Source organism: Pangasianodon hypophthalmus, chromosome 27 (genome assembly GCF_027358585.1).
Source record: "Pangasianodon hypophthalmus isolate fPanHyp1 chromosome 27, fPanHyp1.pri, whole genome shotgun sequence".
In the NCBI taxonomy this organism is placed as follows: Eukaryota; Metazoa; Chordata; class Actinopteri; order Siluriformes; family Pangasiidae; genus Pangasianodon; species Pangasianodon hypophthalmus.
The window spans coordinates 6,067,168-6,093,906 of NC_069736.1; the positions used below are offsets into that span (position 1 = coordinate 6,067,168).

General features: G+C 39.0%; 1 protein-coding gene across 8 annotated transcripts in view; it reads left to right on the top strand.

Moving 5' to 3' along the window:
* Window positions 1–26,739, top strand: part of zmp:0000001168 (signal-induced proliferation-associated 1-like protein 2) — a 62,538-nt gene that overhangs the window by 11,979 nt on the left and 23,820 nt on the right. For 4 of the 8 annotated variants that reach the window (XR_004577455.2, XR_003403255.3, XM_026922118.3 and 1 more), the window contains exons 2-4: window positions 20,387–21,945; window positions 24,960–25,084; window positions 26,337–26,525. Coding sequence is in view for 6 of the 8 variants with exons in the window: in XM_026922118.3 (XP_026777919.2) it covers window positions 20,853–21,945; window positions 24,960–25,084; window positions 26,337–26,525 (1,407 nt within the window). In the remaining 2 variants the exon portion in view is untranslated. Of the gene's footprint in view, window positions 1–11,724; window positions 12,536–12,667; window positions 12,742–16,893; window positions 17,201–17,222; window positions 17,566–17,596; window positions 18,356–20,386; window positions 21,946–24,959; window positions 25,085–26,336; window positions 26,526–26,739 lie in introns of those variants that run through there. The other 4 variants (XM_026922121.3, XM_026922122.3, XM_026922120.3 and 1 more) reach the window with 4 other exon arrangements.

The following is a 26,739-nucleotide window of genomic DNA, read 5'->3' on the forward strand; positions in this document are numbered from 1 at the left end:
TTAGCTTATTTGTGTAAAGAATAAAACACTTTGGTGCCTGCTCAAAATTTCACAGTGTGAAAGGTTTTCCCAGGCTGCCACACATATAATTGGACTCAACAATCCAATAATCACATTTTTCCGTCTAGTGCTACTTTAAAGACACTTCATTTAGTTGGAGCACATTGGAGTTTTCCTCAATTTCTGGCTTTTGTGCTTGCTTTGGCATACAGATCTGGCTCTGGAGCTCTAGATCAGGCATGCTGTTCTTAGATCAGTACTCTTATACATTACTCGATGTATCGACACAGCTGCCACTGTTAGCAGTGTCTACACATTACATTATGATCCCATTTCACATTGATTTAAAGTGAGATCAATGTGGTTGCATTACATTTTTACTCTTGCTGCCTAGTGACAGATAGATAGAGTGACCGAGAACCAAGAGAGTGTGGGTTGTCTAGCTCGGGCTTATTCTAAATACCAGAGTACACACACATACACACACAGAAGGCATTTGTGTGCCGTTTCAATTTACTTCTGTCTGCCTCCTGACAATTGCTCGATTGTTTAAGTTCAGTTATGCTGCTCTCGAGTCCAGCTGTCATCTGATAAAGGTGCTTTTCAATAGTGGCCAGGCAATTAGAGAGACAGAGAGAAACAGAGTAATTGACAGATACAGAGAGATAGGTCAGGCTTTAGCTCAATTGTATCTTGGAGTTAAGTTCCCACCCGCACACACAAATTACACAACTCATACATTTATGTGCTAATCAAGCCAGATAAATAAAAACACTCAGAACTAATGCCAATAGTTTGTGTGAAAAGAAAACAGTAGCACTGGATCTTACAATTAGATCAGAGAGCAATACAGAGCACAGTTTAACTCTTCCATGTATACATCCAATCAATTGATTTAGCCATAAATTCCTTGTAATAATGCGTTCGCTTGTATTTTCTCTACCTTTCTTATTTCAGTTCAGTAACTTTAAGTGCTTCAAAAGAAAATGCGCATTGCAGTCAGCTGTAAAAAAACAGCAGCAACATTATTATTCCACATCTAGGCATTATGCACTCCACATATTCATTTAAAAACCAAGTGTCATAATTCAATAACCCAGTGGCCTCTTGTAAAAAACAAAAAAAGGTCTTTAAAACAAATATATTTTGCCATTAGAAGCTTGAATCTGCAGCTAGATTGAGTGGGTGGTATGGACAGCTAAGTATATTTGATGGATAAATATGTCACTAAATGCATGGTCTCAACCCTTTATAGTGGTAACAATACAGATCTATGACATTTTGCTCTGAATACATATATTACCACATCAAGCAGTTATACAAAAGAGTTTAACACCATTTCAGTAACTGACCAATTAAAAATGCTTATTAGTTTCTTGTACACATTGCAAACGCATTACAATTTCTTTTTCCAGCATTCAAATCAAACTTGAGCTTTTTGTCAATTATAGGACCCAGATAATTAAAACTATAATGAAGACATGGTTTAATTCAGGTTTTTCTTTTATTTTGTGATGTTCAGTTTCAGATTAGTAGGTGCATGTGCATCTCATTTCACAATGTTCTCAACCTCTGGCCCATGTGCAGTCTTACTTTATCATCCTGTATTTCCTATATCTTGTACAATTTTGAGAATATAAGTAATTATATACAATTCAATAGCCAAGAACAAGATGGAAACAAAATTATTATGGCTTTCCACAGTATTCACAATTGAACTGATGCAATATACTTTTGTTATGATTAATTTCTGGCTTAATACTTCATCCTGTCTTTCATAGTTTCCAGTAACCATGTTGCCTTCCTATTGTGTATACTATAGAATTAGAGGAATCCGCTGGACTTGCTATAAATCTTTTGCTGTCAATGTCTAACAATGGCCATATTTCATTGCTGCATGCTATCATTCATTGTTTCCAGTAGCCAGTGTGTGTCATTAGAGAAATATGCTAGCCGGCTGCAGTGGCAGTAAAATGGCTCCGATAGAAAAAAGCAAGCGTCAGTATTCGTATATGAAGCAGTCTATTCATCAGACTCTTCAACTCCTCTGGCATCACTGCTACAGCATGTAGTGGCAGCTTAAAACAACCAGTAACAAATTAGTTCGTATAAATCACTCCTAAATCTGTCTTCATCAGGAACCATGATTGAGCTGCGATTATTGGAGCTCAAGACAAAGCCAAAATGCAAATTTCTTTCTTTTTTTAAATTTCTTTGCTCATCACTTGTTCACCATCTGTTTGCATAACGATGGCTCAATGAATCAATACCTCTCTGTGGATAAAGAACAGCTGCTTTCTTTAAAGATTTCACTAAACAGGGCTTCATGAGCGGTCAGAAAATGGTGGTGAATTTTCCACATTGCAGTCATTGATACACAGACTGCCAGGTGCAGACACATTTAAGGAAGTGAAAAGAATAAAGAGATCTGAATGATAGGAAGGATATGCAAGCTCAGGGATGGGCACTATTTCTGGGACATGTATTTGAAATACTTACATGCTGTTGGTGTTTCTGAGGGACTTTAGTGAGGGCACGCACACTAAAGACATATGAAAGCTAGCATTTTTCTGTTCTAAATATGTGGAATCTTCAGTAAAAAAAAAAAAAAATAGAGACTTAGCCATCCAACCATAACTGTTGGATGATTAATAAATGTTTAGACTTCAAATGATTAGTATCCTTTGCTAGCTAGTGAGCTGGTTGTGGGTTTGTATGCTACCGTGCAAGCTAGATGTGAGTTTGTATGATACCTAGGGAGCTGGATGTGAGGTTGCATGCTAGCTTGCAAGCTAGATGTGAGTTGGTATGCTAGCTAGAGAGTTGGATGTGAGTTTGTATGCTAGCTAGTAAGCAGGATGTGAGTTTGTATGCTAGCTTGCAAACCAGTGGTGAGTTTGTATGCTAGCTAGTAAGCAGGATGTGAATTTGTATGCTAGCTTGCAAACTGGAAGTGAGTTTGTGTGCTAGCTAGTAAGCAGGATGTGAGTTTGTATGCTAGCTTGCAAACTGGAAGTGAGTTTGTGTGCTAGCTAGTAAGCAGGATGTGAGTTTGTATGTTAGCTTGCAAACTGGAAGTGAGTTTGTGTGCTAGCTAGTAAGCAGGATGTGAGTTTGTATGCTAGCAGGATGTGAGTTTGTATGCTACCTTGCAAACCAGAGGTGAGAGTTTGTATGCTAGCTAGTAAGCAGGATGTGAGTTTGTATGCTAGATTGCAAACTGGAAGTGAGTTTGTATGCTAGCTAGTAAGCAGGATGTGAGTTTGTATGCTAGCTTGCAAACTGGAAGTGAGTTTGTGTGCTAGCTAGTAAGCAGGATGTGAGTTTGTATGCTAGCTAGAGAGCTAGATGTGAGTTTGTATGCTAGCTAGAGTTTTAGTACGCTAGCTAGCAAGCTGGCAAAGCCTATGATCTTGTAGCTGTGTGAAAATCTTATCATCACGCAGGAGAAAATAACACTAATTCAATTTTGTGTGGTACTGTAATTTATTAGAAACCAAAGACAGAGTATATTTAGCTATATAATTGCCTCTGATTTTGTTAAGATTATCTGTGTGGATTCTGAGGAACACTAGCATAAATGTTAGCTATTAAGGCACCCATTACTATATTTTGTTTACTGTATCATTATCAAAAATACATTTTAATGGATTTAGCCCATGCCTGTGTGAAATAAGACATTATTTTACTGCCTACAATTGACAAGTACCATATATTTGGTCCCATATCTATCCTGCATAATTGAAAGAGATATCGAGGCTCAGTGTTTGCTGAAGTCGTGATATTTCAGGACACGCACCCTCGCTTATCTAAACGAGTATTGATAGAGCTGAGAGGGAAGAGTGAGAACCCGGCAGTACTGCAGTAATTTATTTTTCTGTCTGGCTTTCGTGGCACAGCTTCAGGTCTTTACTGTGGACCGTATCATGCTGAGAACCAGTGGTCCACTGGCCTACATGCTTGTGTGTGTGTATGAGTGGGCGGGTTTCTTTTTACATGTGTGTGTATTGTTTAACAAGACCAGTAGGTGTAGGGTTGAATACAATAGTGGTGTGGCTGTTGAAAAAGGAAATTAGGGAGGTCAGATTCCTTGATGTGAGTAAAAGTAGATGACGAAGAAGAGGGAGGAGTAGTTCAGATGGCGTCTTTCTGTAAGGCCCAGCTGCAGAGGGACGTTATCAGAGACACAGCACACAGTGTGGCCAAACATAATGGTCCCAGTGATCCCAGTCTCTCTCTTTTTCTCTCTCTTTTCAGTGGGACAGCTGTTCTTCCTGCCCCCATGGGCAATGGGCCACATGTCTGCAGGGGTCTAGCGCACATGCACAGACACACTGCAATTGCACAGGAACTTGCACACGCATGCAAACGCACAGAGAGGAAACACACAGCCACATTCAGACACAAGAGGAAGTCAGAGAAACTCATCCAGACACAAAGCATTCATCACACACACACTGCCCTTGAACTGTATTATTTTTAACTCAGAATCAGTTCTCACCTGATTTTATGATAACATGCATTTAACAGAGAAGCTGAGCTAATAGCCAATGCTGTGTGACCGCATAGGGCTGCTAGACTGACACGACTCCAGCATCATCATTCGCTTCTCTGCCTAGTGATACACTCTTAAAGTGAAAGTGTAGCCTTGGTACTGAGATCACAGGAATGACAACGAGGCACTGCTCCACAAACACAGAGGAACATGCACAAGTGCATGCAAGGGCATACAGATATTCTTACAAAAATCTATCTTTCTGCCCTGAACACAGAAAGGGATCGATATTTCATTTCTTTGTTTGTTTGTTTATTGACTGATTGGCTGACCAATTGATTAACTGATCATTGATGGTGGTGAAGATCATGCTGAAGCACTATAAAAGTTGCTTTTATTAATAAATTGTTGGTATTATTAAGTTATTATAGTTTTAAGTCTAATTTAGTGGTCACTTGAATTGAATGGGTTTACTCTAAAGTTCAAAAACATCTGTACATAACGTCCACTTGAACTTGAACACCACTTTCAATAAAAGTAAGAAAAGTGCTATTTGAATGATATGTGCTGTTTATATCAAAAGCATTTTAACACAGTGTAACCGGTTTGGATTCTGTGGGTGGAACGTTCAGGAATAAAAAGCTCTAATGGCTTCTAAAAATAAATGATGGTATATATTTTCCTGCTGTGACTAATGCGTATGTGTTTGCAATCAAAAGGGTCCCAGACTGATCTAACAGGCAGTTGGTTAGAGGCTCTGGATGAATAGACTTAGAAATACACAGATAGATAGATAGATAGATAGATAGATGGATAGATGACTGGTTGCATACCGAGTAATTAAGTTTCAGTGGTATGGTGGGTTCAAACGAATGATAGGAGACACACCAGTTTACCCTAATACACTCGAAAAAAAGACCCAATGACCCAGCTAGCTAATCAGCCTACAAATGGAAATGCATAATTAGTGTGTCATAGTGTAATATTGGGACAATCCCTCAAGGTTACTACTTTATTGACTCTATTTACTTGGTAACACTGGTTATCATGTCTGTTTTGGTAAACATATCTTGTTATAACAACATCCTGTTCACTTTGTGGTTTCTAGAGTTTGAAACTACAGCATGAAGAACTAAATAAACTTCTGTATTACCATTGAGAAGCATGTATTTCTTAACTACCCACCTCAGTCATAATTTGCTGGATTGACATGACAAGCTTCTGATACATCCAGTGCGACTTGCTGTATCAATGGATTTAAAATACAGATAAGAAACATCTTAATTGATATGTAACAATAAAGCTGATCATTTTCCAGTAACAGCACGTTTTATTCATTTTATACCATGCCAATTTGTCAGCGGGTAACACTTTTTATTAAAGAATGACACATCATACTTTTCCATTTATAGTTATGTTTAACGTTGTGGAACATTGTCTGCGAGACAAGTTACGGTATAGCAGCTGTGAACGTTCTCTCACCAGTTTCTGTGTTTTCCCCTCCCTTGAAGTTAAGACAAAAAGACAAAAATGCAAGTAGACATGTTACTGTGAAACTGCAAAGCCCTCTGTTCTGAAGACTTCCCCTGTTGGAAAACTGTTACAAAGAGCTGGTACTGGAGACTCCTTCAAAAAAAAGTTAAATAAACATCTCTTTTAAGAAAACTTCACTATATCAATTATGTTTTTAAACAATGTTTATGTTTGTGTGGGACTTTTGCTATACAATTCCCTATTTAATTTGATACAATACAAATAAAAAATATATAAGAATGAGAGCATTAATATAACCCTGTGATTAGCCGGAACTATTGTCAGAGATGTTTTTAGAGAAAATAAATCAACACCTTCTGATCATAATCAAGATGACTAAATCAAGTGTTGTGGGATAAAATGGCATTGTTATACTTTTGCAACCTGTGCACTAGTTAACACTGAGCAATAGGCTGCTTCAACTTCCTGACCTGAGGTCAGGATGTTGGTTTTATCCTTTGTGCATGTTCTTACCTGTACACGTTTCCATTTGCAGGAAACCTTACATTTACAGTAAATCGATACTAAGTGTACATATATTCAGTTCATAGCATATGTGTCTTTCTAAGAGTTAGATCATTTATATTGCCAATTCTACATTCCCAAATCCTTACCTATTATAGTAAAAACAGCCGTAGTGGGCTCAGATCAGCTAAATAAACAATACTTTATGTTATAATTTATGTTATATAATTATTATTATATAATTCTGAATTTCAGTGTAGAGATTCACACTGCAGCATGAGAAGGCTAAATCTCTGTTTTCTGAGCTCACCAAACCTGCATCTGTTTCCCTGAATGGAGACTTGGCTAGTCTTCCCATGAATAATTGAGAAATGTCTAAACCATGCCATGCTTATTAATTATTAAACCACACCAGATGTATGTCCAGTTCTTTTACTGAAGGACAGATTTTGGGTCAGCAAAATTATTGGGGTGCATTTTTTTTCATCTGTCATCAGCAGATGTTAAAAACCGCGTAGCCCAAAGGTGGGATTGACCTCGCTCTGCTGTGGGAGCCCGGCCAAATGGCTGGGTTACTGCCATGCGACACGCAAAGCTGCTTTCTCCTTGGTCATGTCCTACAATTGTTAGAACGCGGCGCACATTTTGTAAAGGTTAATGGTAAATTGAGACTAAGAATTTTAGTGAGACATGCTGAAGGTATTCAGGCCTTGAATATTTTAAGACCAAGTTCTTTGGTAGGGGGCAGAGAGAAAATGCATGTGTGTGCATGTTCATTCCTGACTCACCCTTGGAGATCAGCCAGAGACTCTAGAAAACAAATTGCTGCCTTATTGCTGCTGTGCTATCTCCAGTCAATTAGCTCTGAGATGAGTTCAGTAAGAGTGTTAAGGTTCTCATTACAGGCCTTGATTGATAAAATCTCTGGATTCTGCATCTTAGCAGCCATCTTTACAGCACTGACTACTTTTAAGTGACATCCTTGTATCTAGTGAAAGCAGATGGCACAATGTATGCTAATCATATGTATGTGCTTTTAACATGTCCTGCAGGTGTGTGATCCCATTAGAGCAAACCAGTTACACATACACTCAACAAGACTCCAGGAAGTGTCGCAAAACATTATGAGTAAAGCCAACGGTCAGGACAGAAGAGCAGAGCAAAGTCACCTCTAACTGGACATGTAGCCTCTTTTCTTCCAGGCAGAGGCTTGCAGAGGAAGAGAAGCAGAGGGCATGGGAGAGCAATAAGTCAGCCAGACGGCCGCCGCTTAGAGTATAAAATAAAAAAGAGGCATATCAAATGAATGACAAAGAGGGAGAGCCAGCCAGAGCCAATTACTTAACAGTCTTTCAGCCCTGGCTGTAATCCAAGAGATAGAGAGAGCGTGAGAGAGAGAGAGAGAGAGAGAGAGAGAGAGAGTAGGGCTCTGCAAGCATTAGAGAGAAATAGTGAGAAGACAAATGTATTCATTGCTTTGCATAATGTCACTCAGTGTAATATTTGGTGTCACCTTCTTTCCTCCTGCGGCATTTCAGCTCTACTTAGCTAAAACCATAGAAAAAAACCACAGTAAATCTTAAGCTCCAAGAGGTAGTGGAAAGCAATAAACTAATCAATATCAGGCCTTGGGATTGGCTGATGGGAACAAGGAGAATCACACTTTTTTTTTTAAACAATTACCCAAAATCAATGCTTCTCATTGATCAATATGGGATTCTAGTGAATGAACCTTTCCTCATGCTGTCCAATCAGTGCTTACAATGCTGAAAGGTGTATCTAATCATCTCTCTAATAACAGGGACGACAATTTCCAAAGATTTGTCAAAGGATACTTCCATGCCTCCTACTACTTAGCCTCTTTGGGAAATTTTGTAAATTGACCATCACATGTTTGGTCATGATCTTGTTATTTTTTCGGCTCTCAGCTGAACAATCAGCTAATATTTTTGGCTGCTAGCCCAAAACATTCAGGTCCCTGCTCTGGTGCACTCTAAAGACTCCACTTTACATAACCTCTCATGGGTGTGCATGAGTTATGCTTGGAGTTACCATTTCTAACAGGGCATTTATCACACGATAGGAAAGGAAAAATCAGAAAAGAGAGATCATTAATATCACAATATTTGCTCCTAGACAGGAATGAAATCATATGGAATGAATGAAGAAACTTATAATAACTTAAGGAGCCTCCAGAGCCAAAGATCCCAGTCATCTCATCTCTTAACTTTCATCAGATATTTCAGTAGTCACAAATCGTGTTCAGATATGCTAGGATAATTATTCTCATGCTTATCTGCAGCTGAGAGAAGAAGACTAACAGTCTATAGACTGTGATTATGGATCCATCAATAATTGTTTCACTTTTGAAAAGCGCTTCTGTACGCAAAGTACATTTTTGTTTTCATTGTGTTGGAATGCCTTGTTGTTGACTGATAATGGCTAATCGTCAAGAATGATATCCTGGGCAAGAGCTGTTATTTTCACTCACTTATCCAGTGTTTGCTGCTAGCAGTGAACTCCATGTGCTGATCGAGTTTTATGTTGAAGATGTTTTATCAGGTTGCTTATATTGTAGGAAGATGCTGTAGTACTACTGCATGACATTTTCGCACAGCACAGTGTGCAGTCTACTTTGCTTTGATTGCTAGAATTAGGTCAGAAATACATCCAGATTGCTGTCATATTGTGTCTGTTCAGTAACACATTAATGTACACTATTCTCACATCAAGTACTGTCACGTGATATTGGATATCATTATCAGTGCATTTTTATTAGTAAATGAGCATGATATTGGACTGATACAGATACCGATGCATCCCTAATTATGATTAGAAGTATTACCTGAGCCAGGCTGTTTGAATTATTTTATACCTCTGTACTCTTACTGTACTGTAAGGTAACATATGCTTATCTCCAGTCTCCTTTTCATAAGTTTTTACTCCTGAGGAATTTTAGAAGAAAGCTGATACCTAATTGAAACATCAGTTCGAGTCACTTTAAAGTCTGATTCAGATTCTGATCAACATCTGAGCAGCAACATTTTCCACTGTAAAAGGATAATGGCAGCTCTAAATGGTTCATAATATACTGCAGTTTTATGTATGCATCCATAATACTGTAGCCATAACAGACAATATCAAATATTATCCAGCTTGTCCTGTTTAAGTCATTTTTATTGAATTTTAGAAGACTGGTTGTGCTGTAAATCAGATTTCGTCTCTGCCATTCCGCTTTTATTACATTATAACTGTAATTAGACACACCTTTCTACTTTGTGCAGTTATTATTAACAATTCTCAGCATGTGTGAGTATTTTCATACCAAATGCTACCAAGGCTATGAAGATAATCCTTTAGCCAAATAACATTTACAATGGCAGAATCAAGTTCAAATCGTACAAGGCCTTTGCAACTTTCCACTCTGGAGATTCCGAGGGGGTTTTTGTGATAGAGATTAAGGAAATAATGCAGATGTTATTGAATGAATATGTTCTGAATTATAAAATTATATTATAAAATATAATTATAAAATGATAAAATTTTCAGAGGTATAAATAAGTTATATATAAATTATAGGTATATCTTATAACATTTTGTATTAGTGTTAGTTCTGAAAACTCAGTATTGTCAATAGTTGTTCTCAATGTTTGTGAAACGTTGTGGTCTAATTTTTATAAGCCTGCACTTGCACAGGCATAAACCACTTGAATATAACTCCTACTATTCTGTGTTTGAAAATTAGCATACAACTGTTGAGTAATAGCAAGAAAAGATAAAAAAAAAAACCATGTTATTAGGCACATCCCACATTTGTTCTGCAAGAGAGGTGTGGATTACAGTGCCATGAGTCTTCTTTTGATTTGTAAAGAGGACACGATGACATACTTTTCATCTCACATGTGACATCACTTCCTGGGTAGGAAGCTGCTCCTACAGGAAGGAGGGGGATGTAAAGTAGGAAAAGAAAAAAGGTACAGCAAGAGTATGTTCCCAGAGATGAGCCTTCTCTCACTATAGCAACCCACCATGGTGCCCTCTGACCCCATTTTTCCATTGTTCCATCCTGACAGAACAAATGGTGCAGACTCTGGCCTTGTCCGTGGTTTCATGCGTGAACCAAACAGGAAGATGACTGAAATCCTCCCTCAGACTCATTATGGCAACCTCTATACCTCTGCAATCAACATTGCCAGGATTTGGCCCATGTGAAAGTGTAGGTCAGGATAAATGTTCTAAAGGAAGGGAAGAGGAAGGAGAAAAACCTAGATGTGATGTCATAGGCAGTGAGTTTAGGTCAGTTTGTACATTACAGATTGAAATTCAGCAAAGTTCGCTTGTTATTCTAAGAGTAGATCTGCTCTGATGAGCACCAGTCTTCGTGGTGAAGTCTAGAGACTGATCAAGACTTAACATTTCCACATTTAACAATTTTACACACAACACAACACCTGATTATTTACCATATAAATTGCCAGGCAAGTTGAGTCCAGCAGAAAAATACAAAATTCTTAATGGCACATGGTCCCGAGTACTCAGATTAACAACCAATTCCTTAAACAGCAATTTTAAATATATATTAAACAAATATAATTTCTGACTATCCTAAAGAATTCACTATCAACCCTTGCAATGTCCACTACATGGCTCCTCTTGCCCCTTAGGAAAAGACATCAACAAAGACTGTCAGCCAAGACTGTGTGGCAGCTTGTGTGCGGCGGTAGGAAGTACAGCCCAAAGAGTTCATTAATAACCTTCCCAATCTTCTGCGAGTCCAGTTTAAGCCTCTGCCTGCTGTCCGGTGTAATCTGTCTTCCCTTAATCTCCTGGCAGAGTCAAGAGAAACGTTGCGGTTTAGATCGCTTTATGTCTGCTAGTGGTCTCCTGCAACAGCCAAAGTTTGCACAGCCCTACTGTAGAATTGTCAATCAGTCAAAACCAGAGGTTATAGATGGCTGTTTTGTGTATGAAACAAAACATGACTGAACATGAAAAAAAATCAAAAACAGAGTTTGGCCAGAGTTACTGTTACCACCACAAAGTTGATTCCTTTTATACCACAGCAAATTGTCAACCCGGGGCAACTTATTATTTATTAAAAAATGACACATGGTACATTCGGTACTATTTAACCATTTACTGTTGTGGAATGTCCATGAAACAAGTTAGTTCCTGTTATCACTTATGTTATAGCAGCTATAAACCTTCCTTCTCTCACCAGCCTCTTTTTTGTCTCTTTTGAAGTTAATAAGACAAAAAAATTCAGCTTGTTATGTTACCCCTGAAACTACTCTGTCCTGAAGACTTTCTCATGTCGGAAAACTTAAAGGAACAGCTTTACGTCTGACAGTTACAAAGTGCTGACACTGGAAACTCCTTCCAAAAATGCTAAACAAACATCTCACAAAAAACGTCACCATATCAACAAATAAACACACACCTGTTTATGTAAAGCAGCCGCCAAACAAGTCAATGTGTACGTTGATTATAATTGCTGTAGAAACTATAATGTATTAGAATGAGCACATTAATATAATCCAGTGATTTGTCTTGCAGCCCGAGCTACTGTACGAGCCATGCTGTTACAGAAAATTAATCAACACCTTTTGAAAAACTTTGGGAATTTAACAGCGCTGTGATATGTGTGTATAAAAGTTGATCTATATATATACTTATGAGATCACTTGAACTTGATTGAAATGGAGTGAAATGGACTTTACAGTCATTTATAAAATGGAAAGACTGGTCTCATGTGAAAGAGGAAATGGATGAAAAATAACCTTTAAAATGTAGTTATGGACATAACAGTCAAGTTCATCATTGTGGACTGTGTCACACCACACAGAAATGATTGTGAGAAAGTGATTCTGTCCAGATCATCAAGTTCAACAGGAACTTGTGGTAAACTTGTGTGCAGGTCTGAAAATTTCCACCCTGACTTTTATTGTATCGTGAGAAGCATACACTGAGTATGGTAAAGATTTTTCACGCTAGTCAGTGTTATGAACTTGCTGTAGGATTCATTCAGTATCTCTAGATGTGGTGAGTCTGATATAATCAATCTGTTCTGCTTGTTTATGTAACATTCTGCATTTCGTATTAGCTTGTGCGTTCATTTTCACAGTGTGTATGTATTCCTAAAATTTTCACTGGGTATGTGTGTTTAATCTCCAGCAATCTCTTCTGGTTGAGGACGCTTCAAACTCTGATGTATTTTCTGTTACCCATGCACGGTAAATTGCTAACTGGTGAGTGTTTACATGTCAAATGACTTGAGATGAATTGAGAGAATTACAATTGCAAATCTGCCGCTTGAATGCAGTCATTTGTCTCATTTATGCAGTGCTGAGGAAGCGCAGTGAAGTCAACCAGCCGTCTATTTACACCGTGACAAAGCTGCTAAAGTAAAGCCATAGCAAATCTTTTGACTCTGTGTCACAAAGTAAAACAGTTGAGTTTATGGTTTACTTCCTGAGACATACTTGAGTGTGTCTACAGCAATTGTTCAAACAGATCAGTCTGACCTTTTGAGCTGACAAACAAATTAAGATTTGAGATCTTTTAGATGCAGCAAATACAATGAAGGAGTTCAAAATAAAGTACTTGTTCTCTTCATTTGTGTTCATTATATATGCTTGTGCTCTCTCGGACTGAAGGAGGAAGGTCAGGGAAGACTTTTCTCGAAAAACCTATTGAACATTTAAAATACATAGGAGAGCAGCTAAAAATAGTCTGATAGTTCTGAAGAAAAAGACTTGCTGTAGGCTACAGGAGTCCATTTAATGATAATAAATCTTTCAATTTAAACTAACAAACTATTTTGATTAACTGTAAGAATGGACATGCAAGAATACACAATAGGCTGGAAGGTAACTGGTGCATTTTTGGAGTAATATTTTCCACTGAAAACGTGGTGCAGGAGGACAGAGGAGCACAGTGATGACATCAGATAGCGGTGATTGGTTAAAACAATGTTCCACAGCTGAGGAAATTATGTTCATTGACAACTCGGACAGCGAGCATGTTTGGGCTGATTGACTATGGGAGTCATGAAATAGTCCTGACAGATGCATCCATGAAAGTCAGTCAAAAATACAGAAGGTTTTCCTATAGTGGCTGTTCACAAAAACCAATGTGCTTTCCAAGATACAAATGAAGACATTGACAAACACGTAATCAAATGGTTTAACCTGGAATCAGATCGGGGAAGTTAAAAAGAGCATTTAACGTCACCAATCTCGTGAGTGTTACTGTTCAGCTCATGACCATTCAGAAAAAAAGCCACAGCATATGATAAAAGGTCAGAGTAGTTTAGCCCTAAATGCTGGTCTGAAAGCAAGATTACGCATCATAAATTTTATTTTTATAAAGTATGTGGTCTTATGTGTGCCTGTAAATAATAGCTTAATAATAATAATAATAATAATAATAATAACAGAAAACATTGTTGTGGTGACAACAGTGACACTTTTGTTTATTAAACCACAATATTTGACAATTTGGTTTCATTGACTTGAGTTTAAACTACTTCTCAGTCTGGTCTTTGCCACATTTGGACTAGATATTAAAACAACATTTGGACCTGCACCAGGTTAGGGTCAGATATAACAATATCTTTGTTGACCTGGGCCAGTTCTAAATCTGTTTTGGCACAGTTCTGTAAAAAAAAAAAAAAGTTCCTAAAATGGGTGTCTGCTATGCTGAATGATCATGTGAGTCATAAAGTATTAGTAAAGAAAACAATTATATATTGTTTCAGTATTGATTCGTTGTGTACAAGAAGACTAGGCTAAATGGAAAAGTTGCGTCATTGTGTACATTGGTGCTGATAACCACAGACTCTCTTACAGCCAGTATGTATTTTAGTCTCTCATCATCAACAGAGTCTGTAAACCAAATGAGTGCAGAAGGACCATGGGTAAAGGGCCTTTACTATAAGTCTAGCTTTAGCATTATACCATAGTTCAACTCAACAATGCTAATTATATATATATACTAATTATACACTAGTGTCCTTAGCCTGAAATCTATGAGCCTCGTCCTAATAACCCTGTCCTGCAGCCTGTATGAGAAGTGACACCATCTTTCTCAAATGTGAAATGATTCAGACCTTAAATATGGCTATATTCAAATGCAGTTGTGTGCTTACTGTGTTTAAATATGAAATATAGAAATATGGTTCGCAGCAGATGCTAAGTGCAATTGCAGTGTAATTTTAGTCAAACTGAGTCTTTTTAAAGTAAAGTATGTACACTTTTGAGGTAAATGTTGATATTCTCAGTTGTTTTGTAACATTTCCAGTGTCATTCCACCTATACATCCTCTAAATTAAAGGCTTAACAGCTTTGTACTACCTAGCTAAATTAATAGCCTCAGCCATTACATAGCTTCCATACTTGGTGTCTATTTTTTCCAGTTGCTTAGCAACAGTGGTCTCAAAACTATTTCATAGCTTATGTGGCTGCTTTGGTGGAACCGATTTTTGTAGCACTAGTTAGTCAGACAGATAGATGACATACAACAGACAGGATTTTTTTATGGTATTACTGCACATTAGTTTAAATGTTTAACTCCCTTAAAACTCCCACTGGTGGGTCCTAACTCTCACTCTCATGCTTTGTATAAGTTGGAAGAAAGTGTGTTACCTTACACAAACTGGTACAGTATTATTCAATTAGAAACCGATTTTATAAACCGCTACTCTAAGGCCCTTCTCAGGAATTCTCAGGGCCATACAGTTAGGTTTCTAATTGCAAACAAACAAATTAACTTCAAATTGATGTAGGCTTGTAAGCTTGCAGGCAATAAGCAGCTCCACCGTTTATTTCCGCCAAAAATTATTATTTTTTTTTTTGTATTGCTGAGATTTTATTGTGTTTTATGAGGATGCCTGGTGGGTGCACTAATGGGTAGGCTATTTTAAAACTGGCTGAGATGCTCCAGGAAAGGATAATTTGATCACGCAATATAAGATCACATTATGAGAAGCAATATAAGATGGTAGAGCCAGGAATCAATATGAAGTGCGTCACACTGGGGGACTCAAAACAGAATCGCATGTGGTGTGGTTACTGGGTCCTTTGTGGCAAGCTAGTGTACATCTATGCCTCTGTAATGTGTTTGACACATATACACACACACACACACACACTTGCTACAAACTGCACTTGCTACATGTCTTTGGGTGTACAATTACTCAATGTAGCTCATCTGTTTCTCTGTAAAATGTGTCACTCTCCTCTATGGAACCACTATAGAACCTAAAGTCCAAATCATTGATTAAATCCTGGGCCCTTGCCAAGAACCTTTTTCTATATGACTACTTATTGGTTACAAATTCAGACCCACACACCAGTCATTTATTTCAGATTCTGTGAATTTACATTCATTCGCTTGTATTTTATCAATTCGCTGATGCTGATAGGTGTTGTGTGTGACTTAGCATAAAGGCCAATTAGTCTAATCGTTTTGGTTTGAGTGAAAAAATGGCCAGAATACAACCAGTGCTCATGTGGCATTTCTGTGATGGGCTGAAAGTGACCCTGTGAAAAGCTTTGATCCATATCCATACATTATTGAGATACAGTCTCATCAAGGTTGAATTGTGGGTGTGTTCTGGCATCCAGCTTCAAATGATGGCAGTAAGTGGGTCAGAACAAGTGGTAAGTGTGGGCAAGCACTGAGCCTTACTCATTTGTTATCAGTGATGGTAGTGTGTGTGGTATGAGTATACCAGGCATAGCACCAATGTTAGGATTGTATACACTGGCTACACTCATACTGGCCACTTTATTAGATATCTTCTTGTAGGCATATGGTAATAATTAATCCTTTTCCATGCACTATTTTTTAACATTGCATCCCTGCTGCACTGTACCAGTTCTGCATATATTACCACGTCTCCACAGTGTCATGGCAGGAAGTGTTGCCTCCTCACAGCTCCAGGGTCGCTAGCTCAGTCCTGAGCTCAGGGTACTTTCTGCACTCTCAGAAATAAAGGCACCAAACTGTACATTTCCTTGTCTCTAGGGTGGTAACATTAATGGTAATCTTTTACCTGGCAAACTACATGTGGTGTACCTTTGATCAACTTTAAGAGTAAAGCTTTAAAGATATGTCAGTGGTAATTAGAGTTCAATTATGTACCTTTCATTGCTTTTTAAGGTACACTACAGTATATTCAACTTTTCAAAGTGAAAGATATAGACTAGAAGTACAAAAATGTTCCATTAATGGTACCACCTCTGAAACAAGTAAAAGTACATCATGTCTATGTGGGTTTGCTCTGGGTTCTCCAGTTTCCTCTCACTTCCCAAAAACATGCCAGTAAGTGGATTGGCTACTACCCTAGGTGTAAATGACTGTGTGTGTGTGTGTGTGTGTGTGTGTGTGTGTGTGTGTGTGTGTGTGTGTGTGTGTGCCCTGTGATGGACTGGTCCATCACATCCAGGGTGTATTCCCGTTTTCCAGTGCAACTACTATGTGATAGAAAGAGTGATAGAGAGAGAGAGAGAGAGAGAGAGACAGCAAGAAAGGGAGAGGAAGCCCGTCACATCCTTTCACATCTGCTACTCTGTCGACCCGCGCGCGTCTCTGAGAGAGCTTCCGTGGTGCGCGGGCGCCGCATCGAAGCCGCGCGCAGCAGCGCCGCTGCACCTGTTCGCGCGCGAGACTGCGAGTCTTTTCGACGCAAAAACGAGAAACCCGGTGAGAACAAAACCAGGCTTGTGGCTTTCCTCTACTCTCTCACACACATACACACACGTAAATACTGACGTACGACCTCACATCAGTTTCATCAGAAGAGAAACATGAAATGAAAGAGACGGCGGAAGAGAGAGAGAGAGAGAAGGGGGTTTGTCAGACGCCGCTTTATTCAGCTCGAAGCCGTATCTTTTAGCATTGCTGCTAAATTAAATACAAACATACTGTATGTCGCTTTTGTGGCAATAACTGAGGACTAGTTTCTCTTTTGGCGGATAGTTTTGTGTGTTATTACCTCTGTACCTGGCAATGTCGTTACTAAGGATGAGATTAAACGGTTTGCTTCTTTACTTTTCTTCGCTGTAAAGGTAAGTCTGCGTCACCATTTCCGACAAATGGTGACATTCATTCAAATAAAAATAACTATATTGTCCCAAACAGCGCCTGTACTCCTGTCACAGCAGATGTAGGTTAAGTCTGATTCGTTTTTATTTGCTTCATATTCGTATTTTACTTTATTTATGGAAAAAAAGGTTGTAGTGACGGCAGAAACGCAGACGGAAATTTTGCCTTGTTTATGTTTGACAGAAATATTTGGCGTGCTTATGTCACCCCAGGGGTGCTCAAACTTTCTGCAGCCAGGGACCTTTTAACTACAAATTAAATAAACACAAGAAAACAAATTAAGCTTTATCATTATTCAAATGTGTGCAGTAATATTTGGGTCATTTATTTGGAGCCAAAGTGCATTTTATTACTGAACCTTCCACCATCAGGTCCATGGTGCCATTATTTTTAAACGTTCGTTCATTCCTTCATTCATTCATCTTTCAGTAAGTGCTTTATCCTGGTTAGGGATGAAGTGTATCCATAGCCTATCCTGGGAAAACTGGATGTAAGGCGGGAACACACCCTGGATGGGATGCCTATGCATTGCACATTGGGAGGAAACTGGAGAACCCAGAGGAAAATCACACAGACACGTGGATTAAATGAGAAGCTCCAACAGACACTGTGGAGCACTGAACCAGGAACCCTGGATCTGTAAATCTACTGTGATTTCCACCATCCTTCCATTTTCTTTACTGCTTATCCTATAGGGTCATGGAGCCTATCCCAGGGGATTTGGGGCACAAGGCAGGGGACACCCTGGACAGGGTGAGAACCTATTGCAGGGCGCAATTGCGCAGACACACACACCCATTCACACACTACAGACAATATGGATACCAATCAGCCTACAGCACATGTCTTTAGACTGAGGGAGTAAACCCCCCGAAGCACAGGGAGAACATGCAAACTCCAAGCACACAGGGCAGAGGCAGGAATCGAACCCTCAGAGGTGCACGGCAACAATACTAACCACAAAGCCACCGTGTCCCCCAATTTCCACATTTTTTTTTTAAATCACAGACACTCTGGCTATGCTTCATAGACTCCATTTTGAGAACCTTCTACATGTGCGATACAAACTCATTGTGCTTGCTGGAGTACACAGAACTGTGCCACAGCCTGCAAATTATGTGGTGATTTTTGCAGGAGTTGTTTGACCCACCTAATTAAGTCATCAACCTCTCAAGAAATTAAAGAAAAGGTTGTAGAGGTTTTTAATAATCACAAAATGTTTCTTAACCATTTCAGAATGGCACAAGTAAATTACACTTTTATACTTCTTATTCAATGGGCCGTACCAATAACTAACCTTTAGTGAATAAGAAATCCAGGCAAAACTTTTCCATGAAATAGCTCTTGAAGCTTGAAACTATCCCTACATCCGAAACCACAATCTGCTCATCGAATAGAGCACGAATTACAGAGTCAAGCCATTTTATAAGCATGTCTAAAAGCATAGTGGAGAATATTTAGCATACTCCTCAAATCTGTCATTGCACTACAGTAGGTGACCAAACAATGTAGTCTAAGGGATGCAGAACAGTCAGTACACTTTGTAGCTTGTAGGGAGTAGATCACCCTTGGCAAAACATAATGTACTATTTATACCTTAGTAATGTGGGTGAAGATAAAGCAGGAGGTGATGTCAAGGTTTTTGCGTACAATTTTGGAATTCACAAATGTATTTGTCATGCATAGGGTGCCTTTTACTTTATAATTATTCTTACCTTAATTCTGTGTTAGAGTCTGGATTAGTATAAATAAATTTTTATTCATGAATGTGCTAAATGTGGTCCCAATGCTCATACATGTAAAAAACAAATATTTTCATGTACTAAATATAAATATATACTGTGCATTTCATTGCATGTTAAGAAGAATGTGCAAATGTTTGGCTGATTTCTCTCTTATGTTCTGACATTATTAAACTGGAATGAATTTAAAGTCTGATGCCAGTGGTGTACATTTAAAATCACATGCATAGCCTATTGTAGTAAACTAACATCTGTTTTAATGTTATGGTTACCACTACATGTTCTTTCTTTCTTTAGGCTACTAGACATTTTTTCTTAACGTAATAACTGCATGTGTGAGGTCTGGATGCACTGTTTATGTTTATGTTATATTAATGAAAGCTTCCCCTATTTTTCTACTTTTAGCAAGCAAGAGAAAACCAGAGAAAGATTGGCCGGGTCTCTATCATTGTGTAGTATATTACTGTTTTTACCGTGCTGCCGCAGCCGTGCTCAGGAAGCTCCCTCCCCTGTGAGAGGAGCTGCCATTGTGCAGGCCGCTGTATGACAGTTGGCTAGCGCCGGCTATTTTTGTCAAACGGAGAAAATAATAGTAAAGAACAAAGGTAGCAAAGTGAAGTGGAACAATGCGTCAGATAGGCGTGCTTGACTGCAGATGAAATTTTTGCATAACATATTTGTCTCAGTGTTTGTGTTTTCTTTGGATGTGTTACCTTAGGAATAAAAAATGCTGTGTTAGTAGCTCTTGCTTGTTGTTGGGATTAAGCTGTAATTGTAACTTAATCCTTACTGCATTAGAGTAGTTCAGTAATAGTAGTTTAAATCTATAGGGATATGTTAGCCCCTGAAGGAGAAGTGTGCTGTTAGGGTTTAAGTTAAGGCAAAGAGTAAGATGGAGTAATAGTCTTACATCACTTGGGATGTGTTTCAAAATAACTTTGTGTATTCAGTCCCTTGTGTTCACACACTGTTATACAAATTCCTAGCACTAAAAAGTCAGACTGAGCATGCTGACCTTACTCTTTTGTATATTTGTTTGCAGGATACTGAATGCTTTGATGGAGATTCCATGAGTGTCTAGAGAAGGAGGCTGACAGCGAGAACTTAAACTGGAATTGCATTCTTCTTGGCCCTTGCTTCATTCTAATGCTCTTTTACAACCTGGGTTGATTCTATGTTAAGAAGGGATGAGCATGAGACAGAAGCCTCCTGTTCAAGATTGTTGAAGAATGATGAAAGTGAGCTCTCTTGTTCTGACATGCCCAAAATGACTTCCTGAGTCTGCTTAGTAGTGAGACACTACTGTGAGACACTGTGCTCTGAATGAAGAAGCTGATCAGGACTGGGCAGATATTATGACTTCTCCTTCGCAGCTTGTGTGTTTACATCAAACATTTAGATTCTCTGAAGCTACTCATCAGTCATCCCAGACCAAGAGAGGAGGATAGTGAGGAGAGAAGATTTAAAGGACAAGTGAGAGACCAAGGGATAGAGCAGACAAGTGCATCATGCAGTCAGACGATCTCTTCATCCGCAAGTTCCGCCGACAGAGCCCACGTCCGACACCGGTCTTTGAGCCCAAGCGGGCAGCGGTGGCTGAATGGCCGCCCAGGAGGGAGGGTGAAGGAGCAGAGGGTGAGAGCGTGACAACACCTAGCAGAGCAGGGCTTAATCAGCGTGCAGCTGCTCGTGGCCACATCATGCAGCGCAGCAACAGTGATGTCACTCTGGGAGACCTGGACTCGGCGTCAAAGGCAGGAGCAAAGACGGCCAGATCAGCAAGCGAAAAGGCTGGGCAGGTGGGACAGGGCGAGTCTAGTATTGTCCTCCACCGGGAATATGGGAGTCTGTCCTCATTAGAAAAGCAGAGCCAACCTCCAGAGCCTTGCATTGAGGAACAGATCATTCTAAGTCCCAATGCTCTTCGCTTTAAAGATCCGTTCTTGTTGCTTGGGCTCCAGGAGACACCTTCCGAGCCAGATGGCTTTTACCGCGCCCTGGAATGCCCGAAACCAGTCAAGCCCACCAAACCTGATGCTCTAAACAAGAAATCAAAGCCATCACCTCTTCAGGTCACTTCTACACCATGCGATCAGACATTAGGAGGTGCATGGGTGCGCAACTTTGCCCATTATGACGTGCAGAGCATCCTGTTCGACTTGTGTGAGGCGGCCACTAGCCGAGACAGCGTTGGCCGCAAAAAGAACATCACCTCAGGGGCATCGGCTGCCTCGCAGCTCCGGCCTCTTGCTCAGGCCCCTCCTGCCTCACCATCTCAGAGTTTGGGCAGTGGGATGGTAGGTACAAGTAGCACAGAGGAACCAGAACCGTGCCTGCTGGACGAAGGAGACGGCAATGACAATGATTTGCTGCTCAGCTGCCCGCACTTTAGAAACGAGATGGGAGGGGAGGAAAGGGCTGGACTGGGGAGAACCCAATGTTGTAGTGGGCGATGGAGGAGTCTACAGAGCCCCAACGATGCTGTGTCTGTATTAGAGGAGCCCAGAGAAAGCCATGTGCAGCAGCAGGGAAAGAGCAACTACTTCATCGAGCATGCAGACCTGGGGGCACGGTACTACCACAAGTACTTCTACATGAAAGGTGAGGAGGAAGACTGATTTTTGATTGGTTTGATGAGAATGTGAGAGAGTGTGTAAAGTATCTGTACAGAAGGTGCTGCTTTAAGTTGCTGTTCTACGGATGCACATTTTTGTTACCATAGCGATATCAGTACTCTGTGTATAGGCTGATACCTGATACAATACTGACATCTTCCTAATAAAGCCAACACTCTGCAGCCTTCTGTTGCCAAATATCACAAGCATGATTCATGCTTTAAGACAGTTTGTGTTCTTTGTTGCATCTGCGTCCTGTCAGTTAAAATAACACACTCTCAGAATATAAAATACAGTGGACTAGCAAAAATGACAAATCCAGTTCAAGACTGATTCACAGTAACTGATAATCAGTGATGGAATCACACATCCCTAGTTCTACATCACATTAGAGCTCTATAGTAAAGGGTAAAATAATAATCATGCTTTTGCTCAGCATTAAACTCACATTTTTATCAAAATTATTCATCCAGTTAATGAACAAAATAGTATTATTCCACGATATCAGTTAAATAAACAGAAACAGACTTTTTGTTCACATTGTACATTATGTAAGGAATTAAACATGACCGGTGAAGTGTCTCATTTCTCATATACCACGGAAGTCTACCATTTATTACATTTCTGTATTATTTAAAGAATGACACACACCTTTTATCTCTTTGTAGTTACATTTAATGGTGTGGAACATCCGCAAAACAAGTTAGTTCTTGTTATCATTTATGCTATTTCAGCTCTTTGCTCTTTTTTCTTTCTTGAAGTTAATAAGAAATCAGCTATCAAGAAACCAGAAAGTGCAATGTCCTCTGTCCTGATGACTTTTATGTGGAGGAAAGCATATTGATTGTTACAAAGCACTGACATTGGAGACTCCTTCCAAAATAAATAAAGGTCTACTTACAGAAAGTGTCACCATTATCAAAGATATATTTTTTTGTTACATAACAATACATTTTTTAATCTATTTATTATTAGTCTTAGATTATGTGGACTGACCATGCAAGTCCCTGTAAATGAGCTTCTGCAATCTATCTATCTATCTATCTATCTATCTATCTATCTGTAAATTACTTAGACCATATGAATGGGGCCCATAAACACCAATATCTAATTAGTTAACCTTAACTAAGCTTGCCAATATCATGATTAAAATTTGATTAATTTGATGTCCACTAGATATGAGGCTAAGTAAGGTAAATATCTGTGTTCTCTTTTAGACAGTGTGTGTGCATGTCATATGGTCAGATAAGGAAAGATAGATGAAAATGTGTTTCTGTATGAAAGGTGAGAGTTTATACTAGAACTTACGTGTGTGTTCCTCAATTCAGTGCTGTGTGTATACCCATGTCATATTGTTTGATGAGGGATCAGAATATAAATGTGTGTGTTTGTGTGTGTAACTGCCTTTATGTGGCAAATGTGTTTTCCTCTCTGTACTTCCCCTCTCAGTGTCTGTGTGTTGTGTGGCTGCAACTCTTAGACTCGCTCAAAGGCTCAAAATGGGGATGCTGTGAGGGTGAAAGTAGGACAGCGTGTGCTGAAGTCTGCGTTGATTCTTGCGTCAGTTTGTACTTTGTGATGCAGCTCTATGACATGTTTTATCAGTCACAGTGTAGCTATGATTTTTCAACTTCCTACTCTTTCATTATTTCTGTGTTTCTTGCTCACTGTTTACATCAATTCCTCACTAGTAGAAGTGAATAGCTGATTGGAGTTTTTACAGTTCCTCTATTTCTATCCCTTTCTATCAATGAATGTGGAACTATTGACAGTGGTTTTTAGCTCTTACCCTCATACCTTAGCTCTTACAAACCTCTAATTTTCAATGCTAATATTTTAGAGTTTGATAAAGTTTTATTTATTTACCCACATTTTTTATTTTGTTATCCATAGGAATATATGATGCTGTTTCATAACCTACTTAGTGCACTATATGCTCAGTGGAATGGCATTTGAGCTACAGAAAAAAAATTGTGTGGAGAAAGACAAATGTAACAAACTAAAAGTACACTTTACAAATTAATTGGTATTAGAGTAAAAATGATCCCTATTAAAATTATGTTTACAATTTATTACAAAAGTAAGTAAGGCCTTGTCTATATTAGTATGGACATAATTTTTAAGTTTTTCTTCAATACTGAAATGCTAAGAAAGCAACTAGACTACTTTAAACAGGAGGTTTGTATAGTTTGCATTGTTGGTTTGATGTGATGTGCACCAGACTGATACAGTGACAAGAAGAGAGAGCACACATTGGTCAGTCATACAGCGGTTTAATAAACCAGGGAGCACTTCTCTTACTTGCAGGAATGCAGCATTTATATTGTATATAGCTCTGTTTAGTTGTAAAAGTGTGACCAAAACAACAGTGACAGGAGTTAAATTAATTCTGGATGTGTTCGAGCTGGTCAACGTGACTATTAGGGACCAATGACAGGATGATAGATATGAGTTGTTTTGAACCAGGATGCAACCTGATCAGTGTAACCTCACAGCTTTTGATTTTGGTGAAGGCATTCTTCTGACTGAGATGATTCAGTGTCTAACATTGACTCTTCCAGCCTGTATACTTCACACAAAATGCTTCGATCTGTACCCGATATAACGACTTTAACCGAATGTTCTGTTCTCTGTCTCTTCAATGGCTGAAGTATTATTTCAAATAAACCATATCTTCCATAAAGTGATCTTTACTGTGAACTTTCCTGGTAATTTCCACAGCGGAAAATCTGTGATCTAACATTAGTGATTTCCGATATCTGTGTTTCCCCATCCACACTACAACAAGAAAGTGGCAATACATTTTTTTTAAAAATTACAAAACAAAAAAATGTTTTAAATGAATCCGTATCTAAATGTAACAGTGAGGATGTTGTCTAAATGTAACAGAATAATAGAAACACACTAGAGTATACATTAATGCTATGTAAAACAATGGGGAATATAGGTTAGTGAATACAAGAATAAAGAGTAATGCAGTGTTTTTGTCCTTTCCGGCAGACCATCAGAATTTCTTTGGCATGGACGAGAGACTAGGGCCGGTGGCCATCAGTTTCCGGCGTGAGGAGAAAGAAGGCTCCAGTGGTGCTCAGTATACGTACAGGATCATATTCAGGACCACAGAGGTGAAAGAGTTAATACGCCACACACTTACACATTCATGCACATGTATATATGTTTCCATTGAGCTCTTTCCCTGACAATTTTTTTTTTCCCTTTACTCAGTGATGAGCTTATATAAAAAGTGAAGTTAAACACAACTGTTCTGTGAAGGTTTTTTTCTTCATCTTCCTCTTTATTTGTGTTTCCGTCCCTCTCTTTCACCTGGTCATATTTTATCTTCTTTTTTTCTTATCTGCCAAACCTCTCACCTAATCGTCCGTAACGCTGCATCTCTGTCTGCGTCTCTCACTCAAATATTTCCCTCTTTTTTATTACCTGTCAGTCTCTTCCCTTTTCTCCATTTATCACTGTTGACTTCTCTTATCCTGAAGTCTTCTATCTGTCTCTTTGCTCTACATTAGTATTATATCTCTGCTTCTTTCTCGCTGTCTTTCCTCATGTCACTCTATAGTGGTATCATTTCTTACACATGTCTCTCGTCTATGCTTCTTCTTTCATCTTATCTCTCTGTACCCTCCTATTAAGCAGTCTGACACATAAAGGCAGGAATGCAACCACCTCCCCACCGCGCACACACACACACACACACACACACACACACACACACACACATATTTCAGAATTCTGCCTTTGTATACCAAACCATATAACACATTCACATGCATACATACAAATACATGATGAAAAGGTGATTTTAATCCCTGTCACATGACCCACATATTTTTTTGGACTATTTTTTGTGCACACCTGCCATCAGGGATTTTTTTATTTGCTAATATGCTTTCTCAGATTTATTCATAAAAAAACTAATTTGACATGTTTGAAATGTAATTAGAAAAAGTGGAAATTCAGGCAAAAGAATCAAAATCTTCAAAACAATGGTTAAATATACAAATAGTGAAAGTGTCTGTCAGAGAGAGAACTATCTCCTGTGTAGCTGAATGAAGATATATTGGGTATTTTGAAAGCATATTATTCAGTAATTACAGTAAAATTACTATAGGTACAGATGGGTGACAAATTTTAAAAAAATCTGTGGCTCTCTTATGCTGCTGCATTTTGCTGGCATGGTTTTGGTTTGGCTCCACTTGTTCCATTAAAGTGAAATGTCACTGCAAAACAATTCTGACTGATCACCTTTATCCTATGATGAAACATCCTGATGGGTGTGGTCTCTTCCAGGATGACATGTCCTGCGAGTTTAATGATGGATGAACATTGTTGAGCTAAGTGTTTGTTATTTTTCATGTGTAGCTCAAGACCCTTCGTGGCTCTATCCTGGAAGAGTCTGTACCATCTGCAGCGCGACACACGACCCCGAGAGGACTTTCTCCCAAGAGACTTCTGGAGTTCATCCTCCCTGATCTCAACCTGCACTGTCTGAGGCTTGCCTCTACATCTCCCAAAGTCCGCGACACACTGCTCAAGCTGGATGAGCAAGGGGTGAGCGTGCTAATCCCACACCAGTTTTACTAGCAGTCCTAGCTGCAGCGTGATTCCAAAACAGCTTGATGGTATGCCCTATGTAGAGCGCTGAAAGCTGTTTTGGATACAACCTACATTAGCCATTAGTACATTCTCTGAAAAGAGCTGCATAGTGAACTGTTTCTTCCCTTGATAATGTCTCTGGCTCTGCTCAGTGGTTACCTTTAAGCAG